Consider the following 23,758-nt stretch of genomic DNA (forward strand, 5'->3'; position numbering starts at 1 on the left):
TGCTAAATAGACCAGCTTACACTACAGAAATGTCTATAGTTTGACAAGCATAGTGATATTTAATTTGTAAATAAAAAAAGAAGCCAGGCAGTGTCAGTTTGTTAATTTCTTGGTTTGTCCACTGAAAATAGTCAAAATATGTTTTTTGTTCTTGGAGTACTTGGAAGAAGTCAATATACTCGTCTTTAATTCAGAGATATTAAATATTTAGACTTTTTCTGGCTAAGGATAAAACATTGCAACTGTAGGACTCCAGAATATCAGACCCTGAGAACTGTTATGGAATTTCATGAAACAAGACCGTAAGAATTGATATGCAATACAACAATAGCCTTTCTTATCTGAGAAGAAGATCAGGAAACCAGCTGTTCAACTGTTCTATTCAAATCACTGTTGACAGAGCTACACCACACCAGGGGGTAATGTGAGAAAGTTCACCCTTCTCCTTTCACCTCAAGCCCCCCTTCTTGACCTAAGTTCAGAGCACATTTCACATTAAATGTCCAAGGTTTTAATATGGTGTATCTTGTAGCTTTATATTAATGTTTGGTATCATTTTAAATGTCTCTGTGTGATTGGTAAAATGGCCTTAATTTCACTGTAATATTTCACTTGTATATGTTGATTTGGTTTTTGGCTTTGATAAGATCTTTGCTCCCCCTCCTTAGAGATGATTAAATCCTCAAATTCACCAGGCAAGGGTCTCGGTGACGCTTCTATTATCTTTAATTTATGGATGTTTGTTCTGAGTTGATTATTTAAAGGAAATGTGGACAAATGTTATTGGGATCTTGGAGCCAAGACACCCCGTTGAAGCATCTCTGAGACTTATGCTGCAACCTACTTCTCTGGTCAGGTATGAATCTCTAACTCTTTGATTTGTCTTTGAGTTGTATTTTTACAGTATCACCTCTGAATTGGTTTCTGATCATTTTATTATGTAATTGGCATAATACAATTTTACCAGACAAATAAAATAAGTTTTGATTCATTCTGAATTTTCCTGAAATCTTTTTATATCCAGTAGATTAAGTGGAGTCTGCGCTACCTTTCTGATGCGACATGATTAGATTGATTTTAAAGGCACATTTGACTGTACAGAGCCGTTTTGGCACGACAGCATGGAAATCTTTTAATCATCTAATCGCTGATTTTAGCAAGTTGCATGGGCTTGTCTAAATTGATTATTCTTTTAGGATGAGTGAGTAGTTTGCAACCAGTCTATTTGAATATTAGTTAATCCTGCACCCTCTGACTAACTTCAAAGTGTCGACATACTGTCCGTGAGAAGACACGCAAACATGGGGTGTGAAACTCGGCATTTGGTCCTTAATGAACGTATAACTGAAGAGTAAGGAATCAGATATAAATCAAAAGTCATAAATGAGGAATGTGATCTGTTCGTACAATTAGAAATACAGTCTGAATTTTACGATCACTTAAAATTGGAGTCAGATTAAATTCGGAGCTAAAAAAACAAATATAAATAAATTCAAATAAATAACAATTCTTTTCAGAAGCACTAGAAAAAGCTTACATGCATTTAACCTTCAACCATGCAGTTAGTTTCATCATTAGGCTAATAGATGGACTTCTACATATCCTTGAACTTTAAGCAGCAGTTGAAAGAGAGCTATTTATATGTTAGGGAACTTGGTGTGTTTTCGTTTCTTTATAGTTTATAGTTTGATTTAGAGACGTACCAGAAGCTCAGACCACTTTGATTCTGAACAGATCAAAGAACTGAGTGCAAAAGGCATCCATGTCCTCATTTCTTCTCTCTTTTCTTGTTGTCTCCTTCACATATTACAAACACTTCACAAGCAGTTACTGATAATGATAACTCTGAAAAATTAGGATAATGGGTCTAATGTTGGCTGTCTGCCTTTCGCTGTTTTCATATCTGACAGTAAAAAGGAGCCTTTTAATATGCAACTTTCACTGTTTAATGAAATATTTAGGAATGTTTTACAAAAGCATATTTTATTGAATTCTTTTGACTCTAAATTTCTTCTGTTAATCTTTTAAACATTAATCTTTTAAAACATTCAGATACAGTAATTGTATATATGTAAATGATTGGATTTTTATGGCAGTGAATATGTTTCTTCCATTCCATATGTTTGGCTACAATTGCCAGTTTTGTTCTTTTTAAAACATTTCTTGTAACTGATGTAATGTATGGCTTTATATACATGCATGAAGATGGATCATATGGCCATTCTCCAGTCAGGTCTACTCAAGCACATCTCAAAGATGTTAATGGTTCAGGTCAATTGGTGGTCAACTCATGTGTGAAAATAAAGAGTTCTTTCACAGTTTGAGCCTGATGAATCATGGCATTCTGATATCTTTCGATATGGATGTTTAAGACATAAAAAAACTATACACTTTATCATTTATGGTTAAAAGATGTGCTGCCAAACCTAAAAAAACTGAAACATTAACCACAGAAACTCAGAAATACAGTCATAAAGAATGAAGTATTTACACACTTAAATCCAAACAATGAATGCATATTTATTTGGCAAATGCTTACTTTAATAAATTGAAGTAGAGAAGAACAGCGAATGGCACTCGCGAAAGAAATTTGAAATCTCAAAAAGCATACACAGCGGCCTCAAGGGGATTCGCGAAAACAAAAACTGCAATAAAACGTAACCCCTGGGATGTATTTAGCGCTCTCCAGACATGTATACAGGGGTACGTTTTCAGAATGAGCCTGGGTTGGAAAATCTGCTCCTGACCAGGTTAGGTTCATACATTATCATGGTAACCCACTCTGAGTATTTTACCTCACTTTTAGAAACCGGCTTGATTTAAGACTTAAACCCAGAGTTTCCCTCATTTCAGGGAAACCAATTCAGCGTTTTCACTTAACCTCCTAGCAAAAGAATTACCTGAACCTGAACATCAGTTTTTCCATTACTTTTCCATTTCTCCCAATATAATCCAACTTAAAATCACAAATCCTTTCCTCAGTTATTATTGTCGGATAGGAGTGTAAGAGATTGTATTGAGAGTGTATGTGTTAGTTCACATATTGATGGTTTTGTCATTGAGTCTTCAGCAGAATGTTGTCTGTAAACAGACCGATCTCTGTGGAAATTATCAAGCAGGGAAGTCTGAATCTGAGCCATGCTTCTGGTACCATAGTTTGCTTACCACTAAAAAGTCCACAATTCATAAAAGGAAGTGCTGGTGTGTTGCCAGACAGTGTATTATTGATGGCGGGGGATTTCTGCACTTCTGCTTAATTTTGCTGATGTTTTGAACATGTATATCATTGAATTTTGTTGATGCAGCCTTCGCCTTTGTTTGTGCATGTGAGTCATTCTTTGCCGCAGCTGCTGAAGAACTTTAATTTCGGTACTTTGTCATTATTATTGTGCGCTGTTATGTGCATATTTTTGGCATTTAGAGTCATCGAACAAATTAATTGCTCGCATGTGGATATTTCTTATTGAAATTTCATGAAAGTTCACACGTGTTTGTATTTCTGAATTTGATATTTTTTGCTTCTTGATTACTGTTTTCTTGCCAATCTGGTTACTTGCCATTTTCTATACAGACCAGAGCTGATGAAATTGGTTCCCAAGAATTTCATGCAATGTCATCATGGATCAGAAGCATTAAAGGGGGTGGTTTAACCACATACAGCAACTGTGTCAGCATTTACAGTCATGCTGTTCAAAACCCATACAATTTTTCATACTGTATGTCTAATGCAAAAGCAGATATTTTGAATAGTATATTTTCACCCATGCAATAAAAGTCATTGGCATGCATTTATGTTTTTGGGCTTATTGACCTTTACTATTGAAAGATAAGTCAAGGCATGAAGTTGTGGGTAAACTCTCTTACTTGTGGCTTAATTCTTGAAGTAATCAGCACAGTAAACATTTAGATTTTACTGCTTTCCCCTTCTTCCTAATTTATACTTTAGCTCAATACAACATCACCCGCATCTCTTTTTTCATTCTTTGTTTCTCTCTTGGCACTTTTAGCAGCTCTGAAATAGCTGCTTGTGATTGTGAACTGAATTAAGAGCATGGGAAGATGCACTGCAGTAACTCAATGATTTCAGCAATGAAGCTGTTTATGAGAATAGCATGTGTTCATACATTTCCTATTTGATCAGCTGGAAAGGTCTAGTCTGAATTTCACTCTTTGACTGCTTTTGCACCCTGTGGCTGCTTCTGTTTTTATTTTTGTTTCACCATGTTTAGCTTATTCATGTTTTAATCCTTTGAAATTACTTTAAGATCGTCCATTTCATTAAATGGAATCTTAGACATCTGCACTATCCTTTCCCGTTTAATTTGGGTTCAGCAGTCTCAGATGAGTTACAAGATGCATTCACACTTGGCTGATTTAGATTTATTAAAAGAAATGCTGATCATTTTGTGAGTGTTTATTTGAATAAATGGGAATTCTGATATACAGTCTAGACCCTTTGAAGAAAATGTATCTGTGTTCAGTGTGTGTGGACTGAAATTGTGTCTTTGACATGGTTCTGTTCCCCTCCCTGTATTCCCCTGTGTCACACACTTGTTAATCCCCATGGCTACCCTAGTTTGTCTCTCTAGTGATTAATTGTTTTCACGCCCTTGTAATCTAGTTTGCCAGTTCAACCCATTGTTTGCCCAGTGTTTTTACACCCCTCTGTTTCAGTCACTGTTTGTCCTTCGTTCTCTGTATTTGGATGTATGTGGATTAAGCACCTGTGTTTCTTGGTTTTCAAAACTAGCAAATCTAGGGCAATGGCCAGTCAAAAACAGCCCTAATCTAGTTTTTATATGGTTTTAATAAACATTCCACATATTTGATTGGCCCTGTCACAGATAGGCTGTAACTATGACTTTTAGGTAAGTTTGTAACCATGCATAACCTCACACAAACCATTTCTGCTATACACACAATCTAAGTACTGGCTGAAAAACTTCAATAATACTGTTTGTGTGGATATTTGACTGTTTTGTGTGATTAGAGGTGCTCCGTTTATTACAGCAAAATAATTTTTACTGTTTGTTTATTTTTCATTCCTAATATAGTTTGAGTTAGCTTAACATTTCACCCCTTGATTTAACATTTCAAATCACACCAGACTTTGTTGCAAAGTTTATTTTCCATGATTAAAACTAAGAACCAAATATTACTGTCCTACTTGCATTCTGTCACCTCCAAACAGCCAAACCTATATGCAGGAAAAGTGGCCATCTTACTGTTTCCATTTTCCCAATGTTTAGGGCTCTACCATTTTCACTTGCATCATAAGGAATAAATCAAGGAAACCAATAATTTTGGGTGTAACATTTTTATCAGACGCTTGTAAATATTTGTGAGATATATATGTTGCATGTTGCTACCATATGTGTTGTCTATTAGAATATTTTTGCCTTGCTCTAGAATTTTTGATATGGTATGTTCTAAAAATGGCATTTCTGTGTGGAGTTTGAATGTTTCCTCCTGGTGCTCCAGTTTCCCCTACAGTCCCAAGACATGCGGAACAGGTGAATCGAATATGCTAAATTGTCCGTAGTGTATGTGTATGAATGCAAGAGTGTATGGGTGTTTCTCAGTATTGGGTTTCAGCTGGAAGGGCATCTGCTGCTAAAACATGTGCTGGATAAGTTGCCGGTTCATTCCACTGTGGTGACTCATGATTAATAAAGGGACTAAGCCGAAAATAAATGAATGTTCTAAAAATTGGGTGGAGCCAAACTCTATTAAATAGCTCCTGGATGTTGGCCATTTTAGGACGTTTTTCCTTGTTTGGATCGTTGTGTTTGGGCCTAACTGTTGGCAAAGCAAGAACACACATTGACTCTGTAAATTTTATATATAATTTTGTAGAAAAAAAGTTTTGTTTTTGCTGGGAATCCACAATTTTTCCACTTAAATAAGCACCTTGGACTGAATTTATCCTTCAGTCACTGGTTTTGTACATCTGCACCCTTTTGTACATCTCCATTCTAACAGGCCCAATGGGCAATCACCAAATAATATCAAAATAAGTAATATCAAAATCACCAAATAATATCAAAAGTCAAAACTTGCCACCACCAATTCGTACAATTGTGTGTTTTAAATCACTGTATGCATTGTAATCTTTTTTTTTAATGAAAGAACTATTTTTAAAAGTAAGAGTCTGTTTTAAAAAAAAGTCTGTTATGGGAAATTCTAACATACTTCTAAAATGAATTTTAAATTAAATGTATATTAAAAACCTAAAATAAACATTCAAGATATTTAGAGCTGTACTTTTCCAGTTATTTAGCAATAATTCTTGAAAGTTTCGCCAATCAGAAACAAGAACAGCCTCAGTCACACCTCTGGTGCCTCTGTGCCTCACAAAACAAGCATACTCCTTTTCATCATTCTAGCACAGTTTTTATCATTGGCATTATATACACTTAATAGAGTAAAATACTTCAAAACAACCATATACTGTACAGTTGAAGTCAGAATTATTAGCCCCCCTGAATTATTAGCCCTCCTGTTTATTTTTCCCCAATTTCTGTTTAACGGAGAGATTTTTTTCAACACATTTCTAAACATAATAGTTTTAATAACTCATTTCTAATAACTGATTTATTTTATCTTTACCATGATGACAGTAAATAATATTTGACTAGATATTTTTCAAGACACTTCTATACAGCTTAAAGTGACATTTAAAGGCTTAACTGGGTTAAGTAGGTTAACTAGGAAGGTTAGGGTAATCAGGCAAGTTATTGTATAACAATGGTTTGTTCTGCAGACTATAAAAAATAATATAGCTTAAAGGGCTAATAACCTTGACCTTAAAATGGCTTCTAAAAATTAAAAACAGATAAGTCTTTCTCCAGAAGAAAAAATATTATCAAACATACTGTGCACATTTCTTTGCTCTGTTAAACATAATTTGGGTAATATTTAAAAAAGAAAAAAAAGGGGGGTTAATAATTCTGACTTCAACTGTATATGTAATTGATGCAATATGTCAATCCTTTAGCCCTTGAACCAAAAAATCAAACACTACAATAGTTAAAAGTAGCCCATTTAATGGCAACTCTGACTTGAATTAGCCTGTTGCCTCTGCTTTGCCTGCAACCTCCTTTGCGATTAGAAATATGAATGCAACACAGACCAAAGACATTCGGATGAGCCAAAATAAAAAATACCATCATATGTAAATACTTGTAGTAAGTGTTTTTCTCTCAGCACAACTGTTCTTTAAATATATATATATATATAAATATATATTTCATAAAAGCCTTTTTTAATGTTTAGGTTTGTTCTTAAAAATGGCAGTGGGAACACCCAGTGAACTAAGACTAAATGTGTTATCTACTACTTTTTTTTAAGAAAACTGAAATATAAGTGTGAACATATCCTTGGAGAGCTGGGAAAAACACATTTGTCTTTCACAAGATCTCCTATACAGCTCTCACTCTCTGAACTCTTGTTTGTTCTAGTGGTGGATCATGTGATTGGTGCACTTCATTGACATGAGGGAGCTTGGGACTCTTGCCTCTGTGTCTGATCACTCTAGAATGGCTGTGGTGTCAGGTCAAAACATTCTCTTAACTCGAAACTTTGCTATGTTTTCGCTTGGATGAAGGTCATACTTGGACATAAGAGAAATGTGAGAATGTGAGAAGCACAATCAGAAGAAAAACTCAGCCTCTGATCTTTGTCTGAGAAAGAGGGCCAGTGCGTATATTCAACTGAGATGAAAGATTTCCTATCCCTCTCTTATTTTGAGAATCTGAAATGGGCAAAATAGTGAGCCTTGCGTCACCCCATGGTTTACATTTGCAGAAAGATTAGAAGTTACGTTTGATATCTGTTGATAAGTGTTGATCTAAACTGTGTGTGTAAATATGCATTTGAGGGTGTTTCCTCAAGTACACACACTTTTTTTGACCCTTTTTACACTCTCATTTATCATTCAATTAAGTTGTCCACTAACAATAACAGCAGTTTTTTTCCACTAAATGTGATTTATTTAAGCTTTAAAACAAAATGGCTTATTTATTTCAATGTCTATTTTCATAACTAGCATTTTTATCCTTAATATACATAATTCAATTGAACTTTGACATTTTTATCATAACTTTATATACATAAACATTGTCTACTTTCAAGTTATGTGATTTTTTACTATTGTTTTTCTTTAAATTATTCCACACATCTTATATTTTTTTCAAGCACTATGTAAAATGCTTTAAAATTTGTTAAATCTTCATTTAAGAAAACTGACATAAATTATTCTGACACAATATTGTTAAAGTTTTATTTTTTTATTGCTGTTATTATTATTATTTCTATTTTAGAATAGAAAATGTCATGCAGTTTTATGTTTGATTTTCATATTGTAAGATTTAATGTCTTCAAAATACAGAATCTGTCTCCAAATAGGTTTAATTTGTACCTTCTGGTCGACACTACAGAGCACTGTGCACCAGAACAGCCCGACACAGAAACAGTTTCTTCCCTCAGGCAATCCATCTCATGAACACTTGATGATAGTAATTGTGAAAAAAACATCACTACTTTCTATACACTTTTTATACACTTATTTAACAACATACTTTACATGCCAATTTGCACATAACAGCTGCACATATAACGTTGTATATAGTAATATACCCATACAACCACTTGTCAATTTGTATATTTACATGCACTACTGCTGGTTTTAAAAAAATAGTTATTATCTGTTTTTTGATCTGTCTCTGTCATTCTGTTGCACTGTAGAAGCTCTGTCACGAAAACAAATTCCTCGAATGTGCGAACATACCTGGTAATAAAGCTCTTTCTGATTCTGATTTCAGATTCTGATTCTGATTTTGAATAAAAATGATTAGTAAGTAAGAAGTAAGTACATAAAATAAAATCAACCCCTGGGAGATAAAAAAATATCCAAAGTTGAAGAAACACACATAAGGAGTGCTATGGTTTCATTCCAAAAGCATCAAGTCAGCCCTGAATATGTGATAAGAAAAGACATATTTTTAATTACAAAGATTGATTTAGGGAAGAGGAGGTTTTGCAGATGGCTTCAATCAAACTTGTCTTACAAATGAGAGCAACAAATGCAAAACTTCATCCAAAGAGGCTCATTATAGTGTCATTGACATTGATGTGCTTCATCGACTCTCATGTATTCTTTATTACAAAATCAAGTAACTTTCCTCCCATGCACTGTAATGTTCCATTGAGGAACAGGAGGTGCTTTCCATTGAGGAGCTTTGCTTTCTTCTGCCTTGGTGCTTATTTGGCCCTCTGCGGTACAGCTGCAACATTTTCCATTTACAAGAATTGGGAATTTTAGGATTCAGACTGAGTTGTTTGAATTGGAAGTGAACTCTTGAAGAGCGTATATACTGTAGACTGTCTTTTATCAGGTCAAAAGCATGACTTTTATGTTTGCCACAAAGTACTCAGTGCTGTGTGTTTGGGGTGGTGCTGGTCATGGCCAAAGTAGAGGGGTGGTGGCATTGATCTTGAGATTACAGGTTGGCATGCACAGCCGTTCTCCTTGTTTGAGCTTGTGTGGGCATAACACACAGTGGAGCAAACACACAGTCTTTAATGTGGTTGTTGCGCATGTGGAAGCATTCACACATTCCTTGCCCTGCCTGTCTCTATATTGCTACAAAAAGAAAAGCTGTAACAACATGAGCCAACAAAACATGGCAGGCCCAGTGATTTAAGCATTTATTTGTTAGTTCGTTTACTTACCATCATGTTGATTTAATCTAATTCCTTCATTCAGCAAAACAAAATATGATGTGATATTTCAGTGATTTTTAAAATCAATTTTTGGTCTTTTATTACAAACCTTTTGTAAAACAAAGTGTGTCCATCATTATCTGAAGATTAACTCAAATAAAGTGTTATAAAGTCCAAGTTTTATAGTTGAGATGAAGCAAAAAGTCCTTTATGGATGCATGTATGAATCTTATCAGGCACTAGACCACTCAGATTGAAGTTCTGGCCCACCCAGACAAAAATATTTTAAAGCTGAAAATGCTGCAGTGAAAAAAATATAACGGATGTATAGTGGAATATAAATGTAATTTAATGTTGACGATTAACAGTACCCTTTAGTTATTGTAAGTTTGTCAATTAAATTTGAAGTTCCCCCTCCATTGCACAAAAATGGAACTGTCCAGCTGTGTCTCTGCACTTTGTGCTAATGAGTGCTTTTGTTTTTGACTCGATTTGACTGACTGAGGCTGCAGCTCTGAAAACGAAACTAGAAGTGCTGTCCAGTGATTTGCTGGTCAAGGACATTATAAGTAATAAAATGACAAATGAGTATTATGAGAGGGGTATAATAATATATTAATCTGGTTTAACTTGTTTTCAGCATTAAATGAAATGCCTTTTTATGGTGGTTTCATTGTAACGTAGTGTAGTGTGGTGTAGTAATCTTGTTTAGGATATCTCGTTTGGAGTTTTACATTTCAAAAGTCAGCATCTATGTTGATCCTGGAACAACATTCCAATCAGCCAATCAAAATTTATTTTTCTTCAGGGGTGATTAATGCAGCACAATCTCACTCAAGTCGTATATGTTTTTAATTGTGGTTTATCTCCTATTTTGAAATAATAAGTTAGAAACACCTGGTTTATGCCATAATTGTTATGTTTCATTGGCTTTTTTATTGTTTCTAGCTTAATAAAGAATAAATAAATTCAGAATCAGTTTAAAAATGCTATTGCTGAATGACAAGGCCAGTTTTTTATTGGCCTTGTGACAAAATGAATGGTTTCGGATTCTTGACACATTTTTGCAATTTAATTTATTTTATTATTTACTAAAATGAGGGTTGGATACTCAAATGTTATTGATTTAAATTAATTACTATATTATCAGACATCATAAACATAACAAACATACACTTGTTTTAAGAGTAGGCACTGAGGTCCACCCTATTTCACTAAGGTCCACCCATTTTAAAATTTCTGGCCTCGCCCCTGGATCTTATTGACAGTTTAGCCATACACATGACCTAATAATTGAAAACGACAAACTTCTCTCTCTCTAATTACATCACCGATAAAAAAATTATTTTGTTTTCTAAATGCTAGATGATTTGGGGATTTCCCAAAAATTGTGCAGACGCACGTTTAATTTGGCCAACATTATATATTTTTGAATGAATTTTAGTGTTTTTTTAAATGATTATTTTAATTGTTTGCCTTAAAGTGATTTATTTTAGTATATTTTGTATAAAATGGTGAAATTTTATGTGAGATTAATTCTAAAGATTAGAATTTATTTTTTCAATTTCATTCATAGAAATGTGCCATTCTTAAAGGCTCATGAAACCCCCCTGTCTCAGCAGGGTGTTTTCACACCTCTAGTTTGAAAACACAGGAAAGTGGGTGAGTCAAGCTTTGTTTAGGTGGGGGTGGCGAAAGAGGGGAGTGTATGCACAAAAAAGTTTCATTACGTGCACAACAGCTGGTTTTCACATCAGCAAAACAAACAGACGCACAGACAAACAGATGGACAATTATTCGGAGAGCCGCATTTACAGCGGCAAAGATCAGCTGGTCTGTCCTTTAGCTGAGGAACAAGCGATCCGCTGATGAATCGTCTGATCTTCGTGGCTCTTAAATGCTCCAGTGTCCCCATATCTGTGTTTACACTCAGTCAAGAGCAGTGAGTATGGTGAACTGATGACCTTCACAGCAAATCACAGTCATTTCTGTTAAGCATGTGAACATGACGGCAAATCAGCGGTGTTTAAGAATGCATTCAACAGCATTTAAATGTTAGCAGGAAATGGACGTTTTCAGTACCGAATTCCATGACAACACTATTTGGCACGCTTAAAAAACGAAACACAGACGACCCATGTCTCTGAACAATTCTTGTATCAGGTTTAATTGCGATTGGCAACACCATTTGGAGGGTGAGTCTCTGAACACTAACAGCTAAAAGGCTACGAAGCTATCTCATGCAAGTTGCATCTCATTCACAATAGAGCGCACTGATTGGTTTAGACCAACTCTCTTATGAATAATGTACAGACATGCTGAAAACTCAATGACGTCACTTTGTACTGGCCGGTACTGATGGTCAATCACACTGCTGGAATTTATACAATGACCTCATCGCGTGACGTTGCTCAAATTTCTTTTTAATCCGAAAAAGCGAATTTGCTCAAAAATGCAAAAAACAACCAATTTTCACTTTTTAGTGAAATATATGTCCTAATGGTATTTTTAGCAACGTGCCATATATGTGTGTCAACACATTAAAAAATGTGTTTTAGGGTTTCGTGAACGTTTAAGTGGAAGATTTATGCCACCTGGTGGAAAAAGACACCAAAAGGCCTCTAAAAATGTTGATTTTTGTTCTTAGTAGTATACTGTATACATATTTATATCTGAGTAGTATAGTTAGTATACTAAATCAGTATAGTATATTATTTATATCTCAGTAGTATAGTCTCTCAGAAAGCAAATACATTACCCAACTACAAACATACTGCAACTTCGATTTATTGGAACTCAAACAATATAAAATTTTGCTGTATTTATTGACTTTATGACTTCCAACAGTAAAACAAACAACAGATCAAGCTTACCAATCTGTTTGTATACATGTACACTGCTGACCTTTATTTTAATCCATGGTTTGTCATTTTTCCGTATGTTCCCAATTCATTTTGATCATTTAAATCTGCCTGTTACAGTAATGTCATAGGGTGAAAAGTTGATTTGCAGATTGATTATGGTAAATCAGTGTCCCCTGTGATGCCCATCTTAGATTGCAATGCTATTGTTGAGCTTTCTATATATAGAGCAAGATTTGCAAGTCTTTCACTCCACTTGGCATCTTGGCAATGCAGAGTTGCTCTTAAGCAGCGCCAAGTCCCTCACCAGTTCCCACGCCATGCAGCCCCACTAGGAGCTCCGGGACTCATTGCTCTAATCTTGCCATCCATGCGTGCCATCAAACAGACCACTTTCCCCAGTCCAGCCATCCATGGCCACAATCAGAATGCCAGTCCTGGGACCTGTGGATGTGCCCTCCAGAGTTCTGCCTGCAGCTCCATTGTCAGAGACATTAATTTGCCGTTTGGGCCCAGATCCACCAATGTCTCCATTACACATTTGACACAAGGATCCATTCAGTGCTTGTGGAACTGTAGAGTAATTATATTTGATTAGGTAGAGCTGATCTCATTGAGAATGTCTGTTGCTGTTTCAAATAATCTCAAGTCTTTTCAAATCATTATTTACAGGAATATATGTTGATTAAAAATTTACAGCGAGTGCTTTTAGGTTATTTGCATGTGTGTATGCGTCAACAAAATGAGGATTTAAGTCAAAGCACTCGTGGATATGTTTTCAGCAAAGCTCTAGTCTTTTATATACAGTATAGTTAGAATTTTAACAACCCTACCAACCAACAGAAAGGAAATGTGATTTATTCATAAGTATCTAGGGACGGTCTTGGATAAACCACCCAGTTTTTGAGAAAATAGAATGTCCGTTTTTAATCACAAAGGTCGCAATTCAGACCTGGCAAGCCGGCATTTAATTTTCAAGACTCTTAAATACAGACTATCAATGGTGCACTGGACAGTTAGCTTTAGAAAATGACAGACGTGAGAGAAACTACAAATAACATCCAATAGCTTCTGGGTAATTTGTCTTTATTTTTGCCACAGGACTGTTTTTGAAACCAAAAAGTGGTGTTGCTTGCTGTGTGCTGACATGATAAATTTGTAAAGGGAAAGATTTGACAAAAGAAAGATTTTGAATTGCAATACATATGTTAAATAATTTTTTAATTTTATAATTAACATGCTTTATAACAGTATATTTATGTCTTTTTTATAATAATAATAATAATGTGTATTGTAATGTTTTTCTTTATATACTATTTATAAGCATTTGTTAGTAACATGACAGCCAAGTGTGGCCAATAATATTCAGGATTTGTGTTCTGCATTTCACCAATCTAAGTGCACACACACACTTGGAGCAGTTGGCAATTTCTGCTATCCCCCAAAAGCAGTTAGTGTACAGATAGGAGATTTGATGATGTAATAGCAGTGTTTCTCAACCATGTTCCTGGAGGACCACCAACACTGCATGTTTGGATGTCTCCTTTGTCAGTCACACTCATTACAGGTCTTTCGACCTCTGCTAATAAGCTGATGATCGGAATCAGGTGTGTTTAGTTAAGGAGACATGGAGAAGATGCAAAGGTGGTGGTCCTCCAGGAATGTGGTTGAGAAACACAGTAATAAAGCACTATTCATTCACTCCGCTATGATTCCTGCTGGTACTGGGAGTCCAACTCCCTACCATTAGGCCACAACTGCCCCTGTTTAGGCATTTTGACTGATATTGGTCCTCTGCATACTGCCAAAACATCACTGATCCTTGAAGATGTTCTGTGATATCTAATGCCAAAACATTACAGTAGATCCAATATCGAACTTGTTGCTCGATCACATCCTGAGATCTGTGGAGTCTAGAGGCCATGACAAAGCACTTTGAAGTTTTCATCATGCTCTTCGTGGACCGTATGGGTGATGTGGTAGTGTGCACTATCCCACTTTCACTAGGAAACAAAATTGTCATGCTGGGGTGTATCTGGTCTGCAACAACATTTTATGTATGCATGTGTCAAATATATGCTCAGGGTTTCCCAGGCAGAATATTTATCAGCACTGTCTACATGGAGTAAAAGAAAACAGGACTTATCAGACTAGACAACCTGCGCTACTCAAAGGACCAACTGCAATGCTCATGTGCATATCCTCAGCCCTTTCAGTGGTTGATAGGGTTGATCCAATGCACTACACATTGTAACACATTCCTCCAAATTCTGTCATTAAATGTTTGTGTGTCTTGTGCCATATAAACCTGTTGGACATAGCCTTTATTGCACTTTTAAATACTGTAGGAGAGTCCATTTCAGCCGAACTTAATCAGTGAGAAGCATGCCATTGAGTAAATAGATTTCAAAAGCTTCTTTGAAGAACATTAATGGATAACCTTTGTGGATTAGTTTTTTGGTGGAATGTTGAATAATCATGTATTGGAAACAAGAATAAAATATATCAAAATTCAGGCAAGTGTCTTTATTATAAGCAACAGCAAGGCAACACTTTAGTTTATGTCACAAGTCATGCTATTAACATCTGGCTTATTACATGACTATTATTTAGATAATAACTGTTCATTGGTAGTTATAAAGTATGATCTTATACTGCCCCCCTAATCCTACCCAAAACCCAAACCCAACTTCTACCTTACAAATGATTAACAAACAGGTAATTAGTAGTTTTTAAAGCTAGCAGTGTAAGTTAATGGTTTGTTAATACTGTGAATTGTGACCTACATGCTGGGAACAATGGTTTCAATAAGGAATCTGCTTTCAGAATGTTTTGGTTCCCAAGTATATATAATAGTATTTTATAGTTCCTTAGTTTTAGATATACACTACCTGAGAAAAAGTCTCGTCACTTATCCAAGTTTTAGGAACAACAAATAATATCTTGACTTCTAGTTGATCATTTGGTATCAGAAATGGCTTAATGAAAGGCAAAAGGGCCTCTAGATTACGCTTATCTTACCAAAATAAAATATGATCATGCCTTGATTTTTAATTATTTAATCAGAACAGTAAGGTCTGACTTTGCTTGGACAAAAGTCTTGTCACTTAACAGAAATAATGTACAGTAAAGAATATAAAGTAATGATTCAGTGGAAAAAGAATTCATATTGTGTATGACTTCCATGAGCTTGGAGGACTGCATCCATACATCTCTGCAATGACTCAAATAACTTATTAATAAAGTCATCTGTAATGGCAAAGAAAGCGTTCTTGCAGGACTCCCAGAGTTCAAGATTCTTTGGATTCATCTTCAATGCTTCTCCTTCGTCTTACCTCAGAAATGCTCAATAATGTTCATGTCTAGTGACTGGGGTGGCCAATCCTGCAGCACCTTGACCTTATTTGCTTTCAGGAACTTTGATGTGGAGGCTGAAATATGTGAAGGAGCGCTATCCTGCTGAAGAATTTGCCCTCTTCTGTGGTTTGTAATGTAATTGGCAGCACAAATGTCTTGATACCTCAGGCTGTTGATTTTACCAACCATTCTGCAGATCTCTCTCGCATGCCCCCATACTGAGTGTTACCCCAAATCATGAATTACCATCACCAGACATCACTGATTTCTGTGAGAATCTTGGGTCCAAGTGGGTTCCAGTATGTCTGCAGTATTTGTGATAATAGGGATGCAGTTCAACAGATGATTCATCTGAAAAATTAACCTTCTGCCACTTCCAAACGATCAACTAGAAGTCAAGTTATTATCTGTTACAACTTACGACTGCAAAAGACTTTTGTCAGGCAGTGTAGACTTGTATCTAAAACTCAGGTTTAAACTGCACTGCACACATTACAAAAATATTGTATTTGATTTGAATCTTTTAAAAGGGGAACCAGAATTCTCTTAACATACTGAATTGCTTTAGGTCTCAGTTGACTCAGTAGCATATTGCGCATGTGTAAAGGAGTCTCCTCATGTTTACAAGGCCAAAACCCTTTTTACAAACAGACCACTTAACATAACTAGATGAAAAAAGGCTGAAAAGCCAAGCTTACATATGCTTGTTTAAAAAAAAACAAATCTAGCACAGCATTTCGGGTTTTGGGCCTTCCTTAGTGGTTCCTCTGAAGGAGCAGCCAGAGGTAATGATGATGCAAGTCTGTCATTAAGGAAAAGACAGGCTGCCTTGAGATGCCACAGCCCTTGGTTTTGACAGATATTCCTCCATAGACAGCCATGCCTGTGGAGCTCTGCTAGTAATATGAACTCAGAGCCCCCTGGCTATAGCATTTGTGTTGGAGAGTTCAGGGTCAGGCTAAATGTCAAGGGTCAAAGCAGCAAAGAAGGAGTCTTGCCCTTTTAGCTGTGCGCCGCACTGCGCCTCGACCTCTGTGACCTTCCCTTGCATTTCTTGCTTCAAGCTTCACCACCAAAACATTGAGCGGAGCTAGAAGAGTTTTTTTTTTAGTCATCTGATACATACAGAAGGAATATATGGGGATTAGTTTGACTTTACCAAACAAACTTATAATAATACAGCTGCAGAGGCTTAGTTAAGCAAATATTAATTATTTAAATTTCGTAGCTGCTGTTGTAAAGACTGTGTGTAATATTTTAAACAGTATGCAAGTCATTTACTTTGAATTATTTAGCAGATATTTACAGTGACTGTGACACGGTGGCGCAGTGGTTAGTTGTTACAACCGGCTCAAAATTGTTACATAAGAGAGACAATGCAATGCAATTACCGGGTAAATCAAAAAGAGAAATGATTTATTAACAAAAAGGCATAATTAACAAAAGTATTTGAAGTAATCAAAGTCAGCATAAAAGGATGTCAGCAGTGAAAAGCATGTGCATGGTCGTGAACTGAGCTCCTGATCCAAAACAAACTATAATAATCAAAATGTCAGGCATGGAGGTCTGGCTAATCGAGCTCTCTTCTCATATCAAATGTTGGACTCTTTATAGGCACCACATAGTGGGATAATGGGTCTCAGGTGAGATGACCCACCCACAAATCAGCAACCATTCAGGCTCTGCAAAAATCACAAAAACACAACCAAAATAACAGTAGCGCTGAGCAACTCTGAGTATATGGGTGTTTCGCAGTGCTGGGTTGTGGCAGGAAGGGGATCTGTTGTGTAAAACACATGCTTGATAAGTTGGCGGTTCATTCCGCTGTGGAGACCCCTGATTAATAAAGGGAAAAGCCGAAAAGAAAATGATTGAATGAATATTCGAAGCGACTTTTAAATGTGGACAATAAAATAATCAAAGCAACAAAAGAACAACAACCGAGTTCGAAGATCAAAGCAAGATTATTTTATTTCTGTAATTGGAAACAATTTAGAAAGGATTGAGCCATGTGCTTCAAGTGTAACTGCATTAATTTTGAAATATAATTGTTGTAAAAATTTAATTGACTTTTATTTATTTAATCTCTAAACTCTACACAGAAATGCTAACTAACCCGGCTGGGGCTTGAACCAGCGACCTTCTTGCTGTGAGGCTATTGTGCTACCCACTGCACCACCGTGCTGCCCTATATTATAACATATTATATTATATTATAGCTCATCGGTGCACATTGGTGTCAGTTCACCTTGTGGCTGCAGTAATAACTGTTAATACACAGTCATTTGTTATCCTCTCTACAGGGGATGGCCTTCTCCCTGGAGGAGCGCTTGCAGCTGGGCATTCATGGCCTGTTGCCACCCTGCTTCCTCAGCCAGGATGTGCAGGTTTTGCGGGTCCTCAGGAGCTACGAGCTATTAAAAGAAGATTTGGACAGGTGAGAAAACAGACAACTGATGATCTGCTGTATATGACCCTCAGAATTATAATCACACTCAAACAGAGTTTTATGCAACTAGACTTCACACCTGTGAAATCACAAAAATACCTTGCTGTATAAAGTTTGTTGTTGTGGATCCTTGAAACGTTTCCTTTTGTTATTTTGTTTTCTTTTTCTATTTTTCTGAATGGATCAGAGTTGAATGTTCCTGCTGGTTGATGGGACCTAAAAAGAGTAATCAAAATGGCATCAATAGGTCTCTACTGTGTTTTCAGTTAGCAATTTCCCAAAAATCATTAGTTGCTGCTGTTTGCCACTTCAAAAGCAGTAGGGGATTTGTTCCCATGTTTTAACAGCCCAAACCTTCTGGAAATTCTTTTATATACGGTATCAAAACCACTAGTCATGTTTGTTGTCACAGGCAGTGGCCATGGTTTATTTTTAGATGGGTCTCTTTCAGACGAATGACCCTGACCTTGGCAGACAAGATACTGCTTCAGCAAAGGGAGGGAGTCTTTCCCAGACTATCAAAGCTATTTTGATGTTTTCCTGCTTGAATTGTGTGACACGATGGGCAACACACCAACAATTTTCACAAAAATATTTTGAAGGATTTTTTTATCTTAAATGGAAAGAGATAAAATAACAACATTGTTTAAATTGGGAAGACTACAAAACTAATAGTTCACAATCTGTTGTAGTTTAGCATATTTAGCACAGACCTTTGAAACCAGGCTGCTATAAGCGGTGATCAAGGGGCTAAAAAGCTTCTTGGGTCTAGACTGTCAGCCAAACTTAGAAATAGCAGTGAAAAGACATTCTGCCACATTTCATTCATTCAGTCGTTTTGCTTCGGCTTAGTCCCTTTTTTATCAGGGGTCGCCACAGCGGAATGAACTGTCAACTTATCCAGCACATGTTTAACACAGTGGATGCCCTTCCAGCTGCAACCCAGTACTGAGAAACACTCTCGCATTCACACACTACAGCCAATTTAGTTTATTCAAATCACCTATAGCGCATTTCTTTGTTTTAGCGCATTATACAGTAAACCTATGAATGCGCACTTAAAAATAAATGTCGTTTATTGGCATCCATGGCTCCATGAAGAATCTTTAACATCCATCATTTCATTCAACACAAACACAATTCTATTGTGGAAAAAGTTTCTTCACACTATTAAAAAAGGTTCTACATGCAGAGCTTATATATTATTTGAGGAGCTTTCCACTAAAAGCTACTTTAGGGAACAAAAATTGTACTTCGGCATCACTGTGAAAACCGCTTTTGGTACTTCTTGTCTGTTTTTGGTTTGTATTTTTAAGAGTCATGGCCCTACTGATGTAATCTTGAATTTCATATGCACAATTAGCAAAATAAATCTGAAGAAAGCCAAAACGTTCACGCTTTAGTCTCTGAATCTCGGAAAGAAACTGGGGTGTGAAAGGAAAATGGGAAAGTGTCTTGAATTATCACGCTTGTTAACATAGTCCAAAAACCTCATTTTGAAGTACTACTTCCCCTTCACTGCCGCTGCATATAGAAGGAATAGAATAAACTCTGTGAAAGCCATTACTTTGAACAGTTTATGGGGAATACATAGAGCTTTACAACATCAGGCAGATTTGCCAGAACAGAATACAGCCAATCCAGTCAAACTCTAGCTGAAGTTTAGTGGACTCTCCTGAGATGCAGTCAGGAAACAAGGTGCCAAAATATCACTCAAACATTTCAGCTTATAGCGACTGTCACGACAAAGCTTAAGCTGTCAGGTAGAGTTTGATTTCTTTTCATCCCACCTTAACTCTCTTCAGTCATGGTAAACATCTAACTGTTTCTCCAGCCCGAGGAAGGTGGGCACGCTTTTCCTGAGCCAAACAAGAGAGATATTATGCTCTTTCCCTGATGGAAAGCTTGCTCGCACTGATGGGGAATGTGACGTGGTCTTGTTAATTTGGGTCAGATGTAGAACTTGAATGTATTTCTCTTGAACGTATTTTTAAAACAAGGAACTTGTGTCTTAAGATCTCCAGGGGCATTTTTGTGTGCGGTGTGTATTTTTCCTAGCATTTTGACATAAGCAGGGAAAACCCCCAATTATTCTTGAGCTTTGTTTTAGGCAGCAGCATATGGTCAAGACTTTTTAATGTGATAGCTTGGTCATCTCTGAAGTACTTTTGTCTGTGTTTTCATGTAATTTTTCTGTCCTCTGATATGCGTACCTCTCATTACACTGTAAACCTGAAGAAATATGATACATTTATTTTTTATAAATATTATTGCCTCAAAGTAATCTCTCATAGCCTTAAAGCTGTAATAGAGACTACCTGTAGTTTTGACAAGATAGTATTATATTAAGTTTAATACTATATGTGACTTGTAACAGTGTGTAATATTACCTGCAATATCATAATCTAATGTACTGTAATCTAATTATACTGCATGTATAAAAATTCCAAAATACACTTTAATAAATCCAACTTGAAAAAAGGTGAAATTACTTGTTTTTTTTCTTGTTGGTTTGGCAAAAATCTGTAAAAATGTCTGTACAACTATATTTAACATGTTTACGTGACCTAAATCAAAATATCATTCATTAAGTTAAATAGATTAGTTTTGTGCGCAAAAGTTCACCCAAAAAAGCTTCTGCCAACTTGTTACTTTGAGTTAATCTCAGGCCTCCTCACTAGAAAAAAAATTAAAGTTGCAGTATTTCTAATCCTAACAACAATGACAAAAAATACAAGTAACACCAATAATAACATTAATGTCATTATTATTAAGAACATCAACTCAGTAAAATTCTGTAATAATTAAATGACAAATCAAATGCTCAAACTATAATTCAGATGGAGGAATCAGTTTCTGGTTCCTCCTGATTACACACACACAGCTGGAAGCTCACGATGGACTGATTACTAGGACTATAAAGACACCCTCATTCACACAGACTCTTTGCTGAGTCTTGTTTTTCCTCTGTGAAGCATTTTTCCCTGTTTGTCTTGTCTTGTTTACTATTATTGTTGCTTTGCCTTCTGTCCTGTTTCTAATTCTGTATCTAATAAATGTTTTGTTAATATTTGTCTCTGTTTTAGTTTTAGTTTTTTTTTTTAATTTCCAAAAGAGTTTTTTTGTTCACACAACTTCAGACATTTTAGGTCACCACAACTGATGTTTTTAAAAGTTGAGTAAACAAGAAAAAAACTAAAGGAAATAAGGGTTATGAGTTTTTTTTTCTTCACTCAACATCAGGCATTCCAGTTCTGCAGACAAAAATTGTGCAGTTGTCACAGCTTAAAAATTTTTGTTATAGAGAAGTTCACCTCTATAGAAAACTAATAATCTTATGTTAACCCAAAAGTTGATTGAACAAGAAAAAGTGAAAGGAAATAAGGATTATATATATTTTTTGTTGTACTGGCTTAAATTCTTTTACAATGTACATTTTGCATATAATATGTTACATATATGAATATATTACATAACATAGATATTAAAACCTGAAATGTTTGGATGCAAAATTATTTAAAAATATATACTTTTTAATACATTTTAAAATATTTGCATATGCAAATTTAATTTAAAAAAATTATATAAAGTTTGTCTTTAAATCTTGAGTATGAAGCTACTGTTTTTCATCATGCCACATGCTTTTATTTTAACGTGAAACATTGCAACAATGGCCACTTAACATTAAATGATATCTGGGTCCTGATTGTAAGTTGCCATTTCTGTGTTGAGATTGCATGTTCTCCCTTGTGTTCACATGGGTTTTCTTTGGGTTCTCCGGTTTCCTTCTCAGTCCAAAAACATGCAGTATAGGTGAATTGAATTAACTATATTGGCCGTAGTGTATGTGTGTGAATGAGTGTTTATGGATGTTATCCAGTACTGGGTTGCAGCTGGAGGGGCATCCGTTGTGTAAAACATATGCTGGATAAGTTGGCGGTTCATTCCACTGTGGTGACCCCTGATGAATAAAGAGACTAAGCCAAAGGAAAATGAATGAATGAATGAATAAATTATATCCAGTATAATTAACTAAAAAGAACATGGCATGACTACATGATGTCCAAAAAACAAAGCAACCTAAAGACAAGAATGTAGTATTTACTAGTCTAAACTAGGGCACTTTGTCCAGGTTTATCCAATGAGAGCGATTTCATTTTCAGTAATAGTAGTTTCCTCATTTTCTCTTGCCTATTTTCTCTTCGGTCCTCATATTGTCTCCCTGACACACCTGCTCACCCACTTGGGGATGTGGGCATGTCTATTCCTGCTATAAGCTGCTGTCACAATAGCTCAATAGAAAAGACTTAAATGTAGGCAGTGGATGTCACACTGAGTGACTGACTGTTACTGCTGAAATCTGGCCCTTCTCTGTCATTGTCACAGATGAAAAATTGAAGAAAGCCACTAGAATAAGAGGATGCTATTTCCTTCAATTCACTGTCACATTCTGTCTTGAAATGCACCATTTCGGAAGAAAACTTAAATGTGAATTTTACCAAAATAAAAAATAAAAATCCTGTGATGCAAGGTTTAAATAGTTGGGCAGTTAGTAATTCTAATAATTAAAATCCCCGTCTATTAATTAAATGGATAGCATAATACAAAGAGGTCCTGAAAACCTATAAGCTACTTTCTGTATACCGAACACTGAAAAAAATGGTTTAAAAAAACAAACTCAGAATCTGCATTTAAATTTCACCAACAGTTATCAAGAAACCTAATTAATTCAAATCTTACTGTAATCTAAATTAAATGTATTACTAAAGGCACAGAAAAATAAACCAATAAAATAACAGAAAAAGTAATGGCATGGTTTATTATCAGGGTTTTGTACCATAATTTACAACATCAAATCAGACGATATATCATTTCAAACTATAAAAAATCTCTATAAAAGTAACGTTTTCAAACTTGTTGACAGATACATTCGGCGGATGAAAGGTCAAGGTTACATAATGCAATTCAAAATCACAAATAATAGAAAAAATAAACATGAATCACGAAATACAGAAATCTGTTCATTTACGGCAATTTTACAGTGTTGTATGCTGTAAAACAGACAAAATTAGCATTTAGAAGCTAAACACATTCAATGCTTCTCGCTTCTGCTGATGCTGAAACCTGTGTTGAAAGTTTAAATGTGCATTTACCTGTCTACAGCAAGCCCAGAGGGAGAAAATGCCTTACATACCTGCTAATTCCAAGTTAAATGACACACAATTACAATTTTAAGGTGAATGACACATAGTCTATAAGGAATAAAAGAACCATGTTGTGCTTTCCATTGGCGTGAATGAAATCTGGAAAACTGCCACAGCATGCACATGCATGGTTATCTCACAATCATACGTACTGAATGATGTAT

The 23,758-nt window shown here is 35.7% G+C and overlaps 1 protein-coding gene across 1 annotated transcript in view; it reads left to right on the plus strand.

Moving 5' to 3' along the window:
• The window catches only part of me1 (malic enzyme 1, NADP(+)-dependent, cytosolic), a 128,792-nt gene that overhangs the window by 25,297 nt on the left and 79,737 nt on the right, over nucleotides 1–23,758 (plus strand). Inside the window, exon 2 of the mRNA XM_056475653.1 lies at nucleotides 18,245–18,378. Coding sequence (XP_056331628.1) covers nucleotides 18,245–18,378 — 134 coding nt within the window. The remainder of the gene's footprint in view (nucleotides 1–18,244; nucleotides 18,379–23,758) is intronic.

The sequence above is a fragment of the Danio aesculapii genome, chromosome 16 (genome assembly GCF_903798145.1).
Source record: "Danio aesculapii chromosome 16, fDanAes4.1, whole genome shotgun sequence".
NCBI lineage: Eukaryota > Metazoa > Chordata > Actinopteri > Cypriniformes > Danionidae > Danio > Danio aesculapii.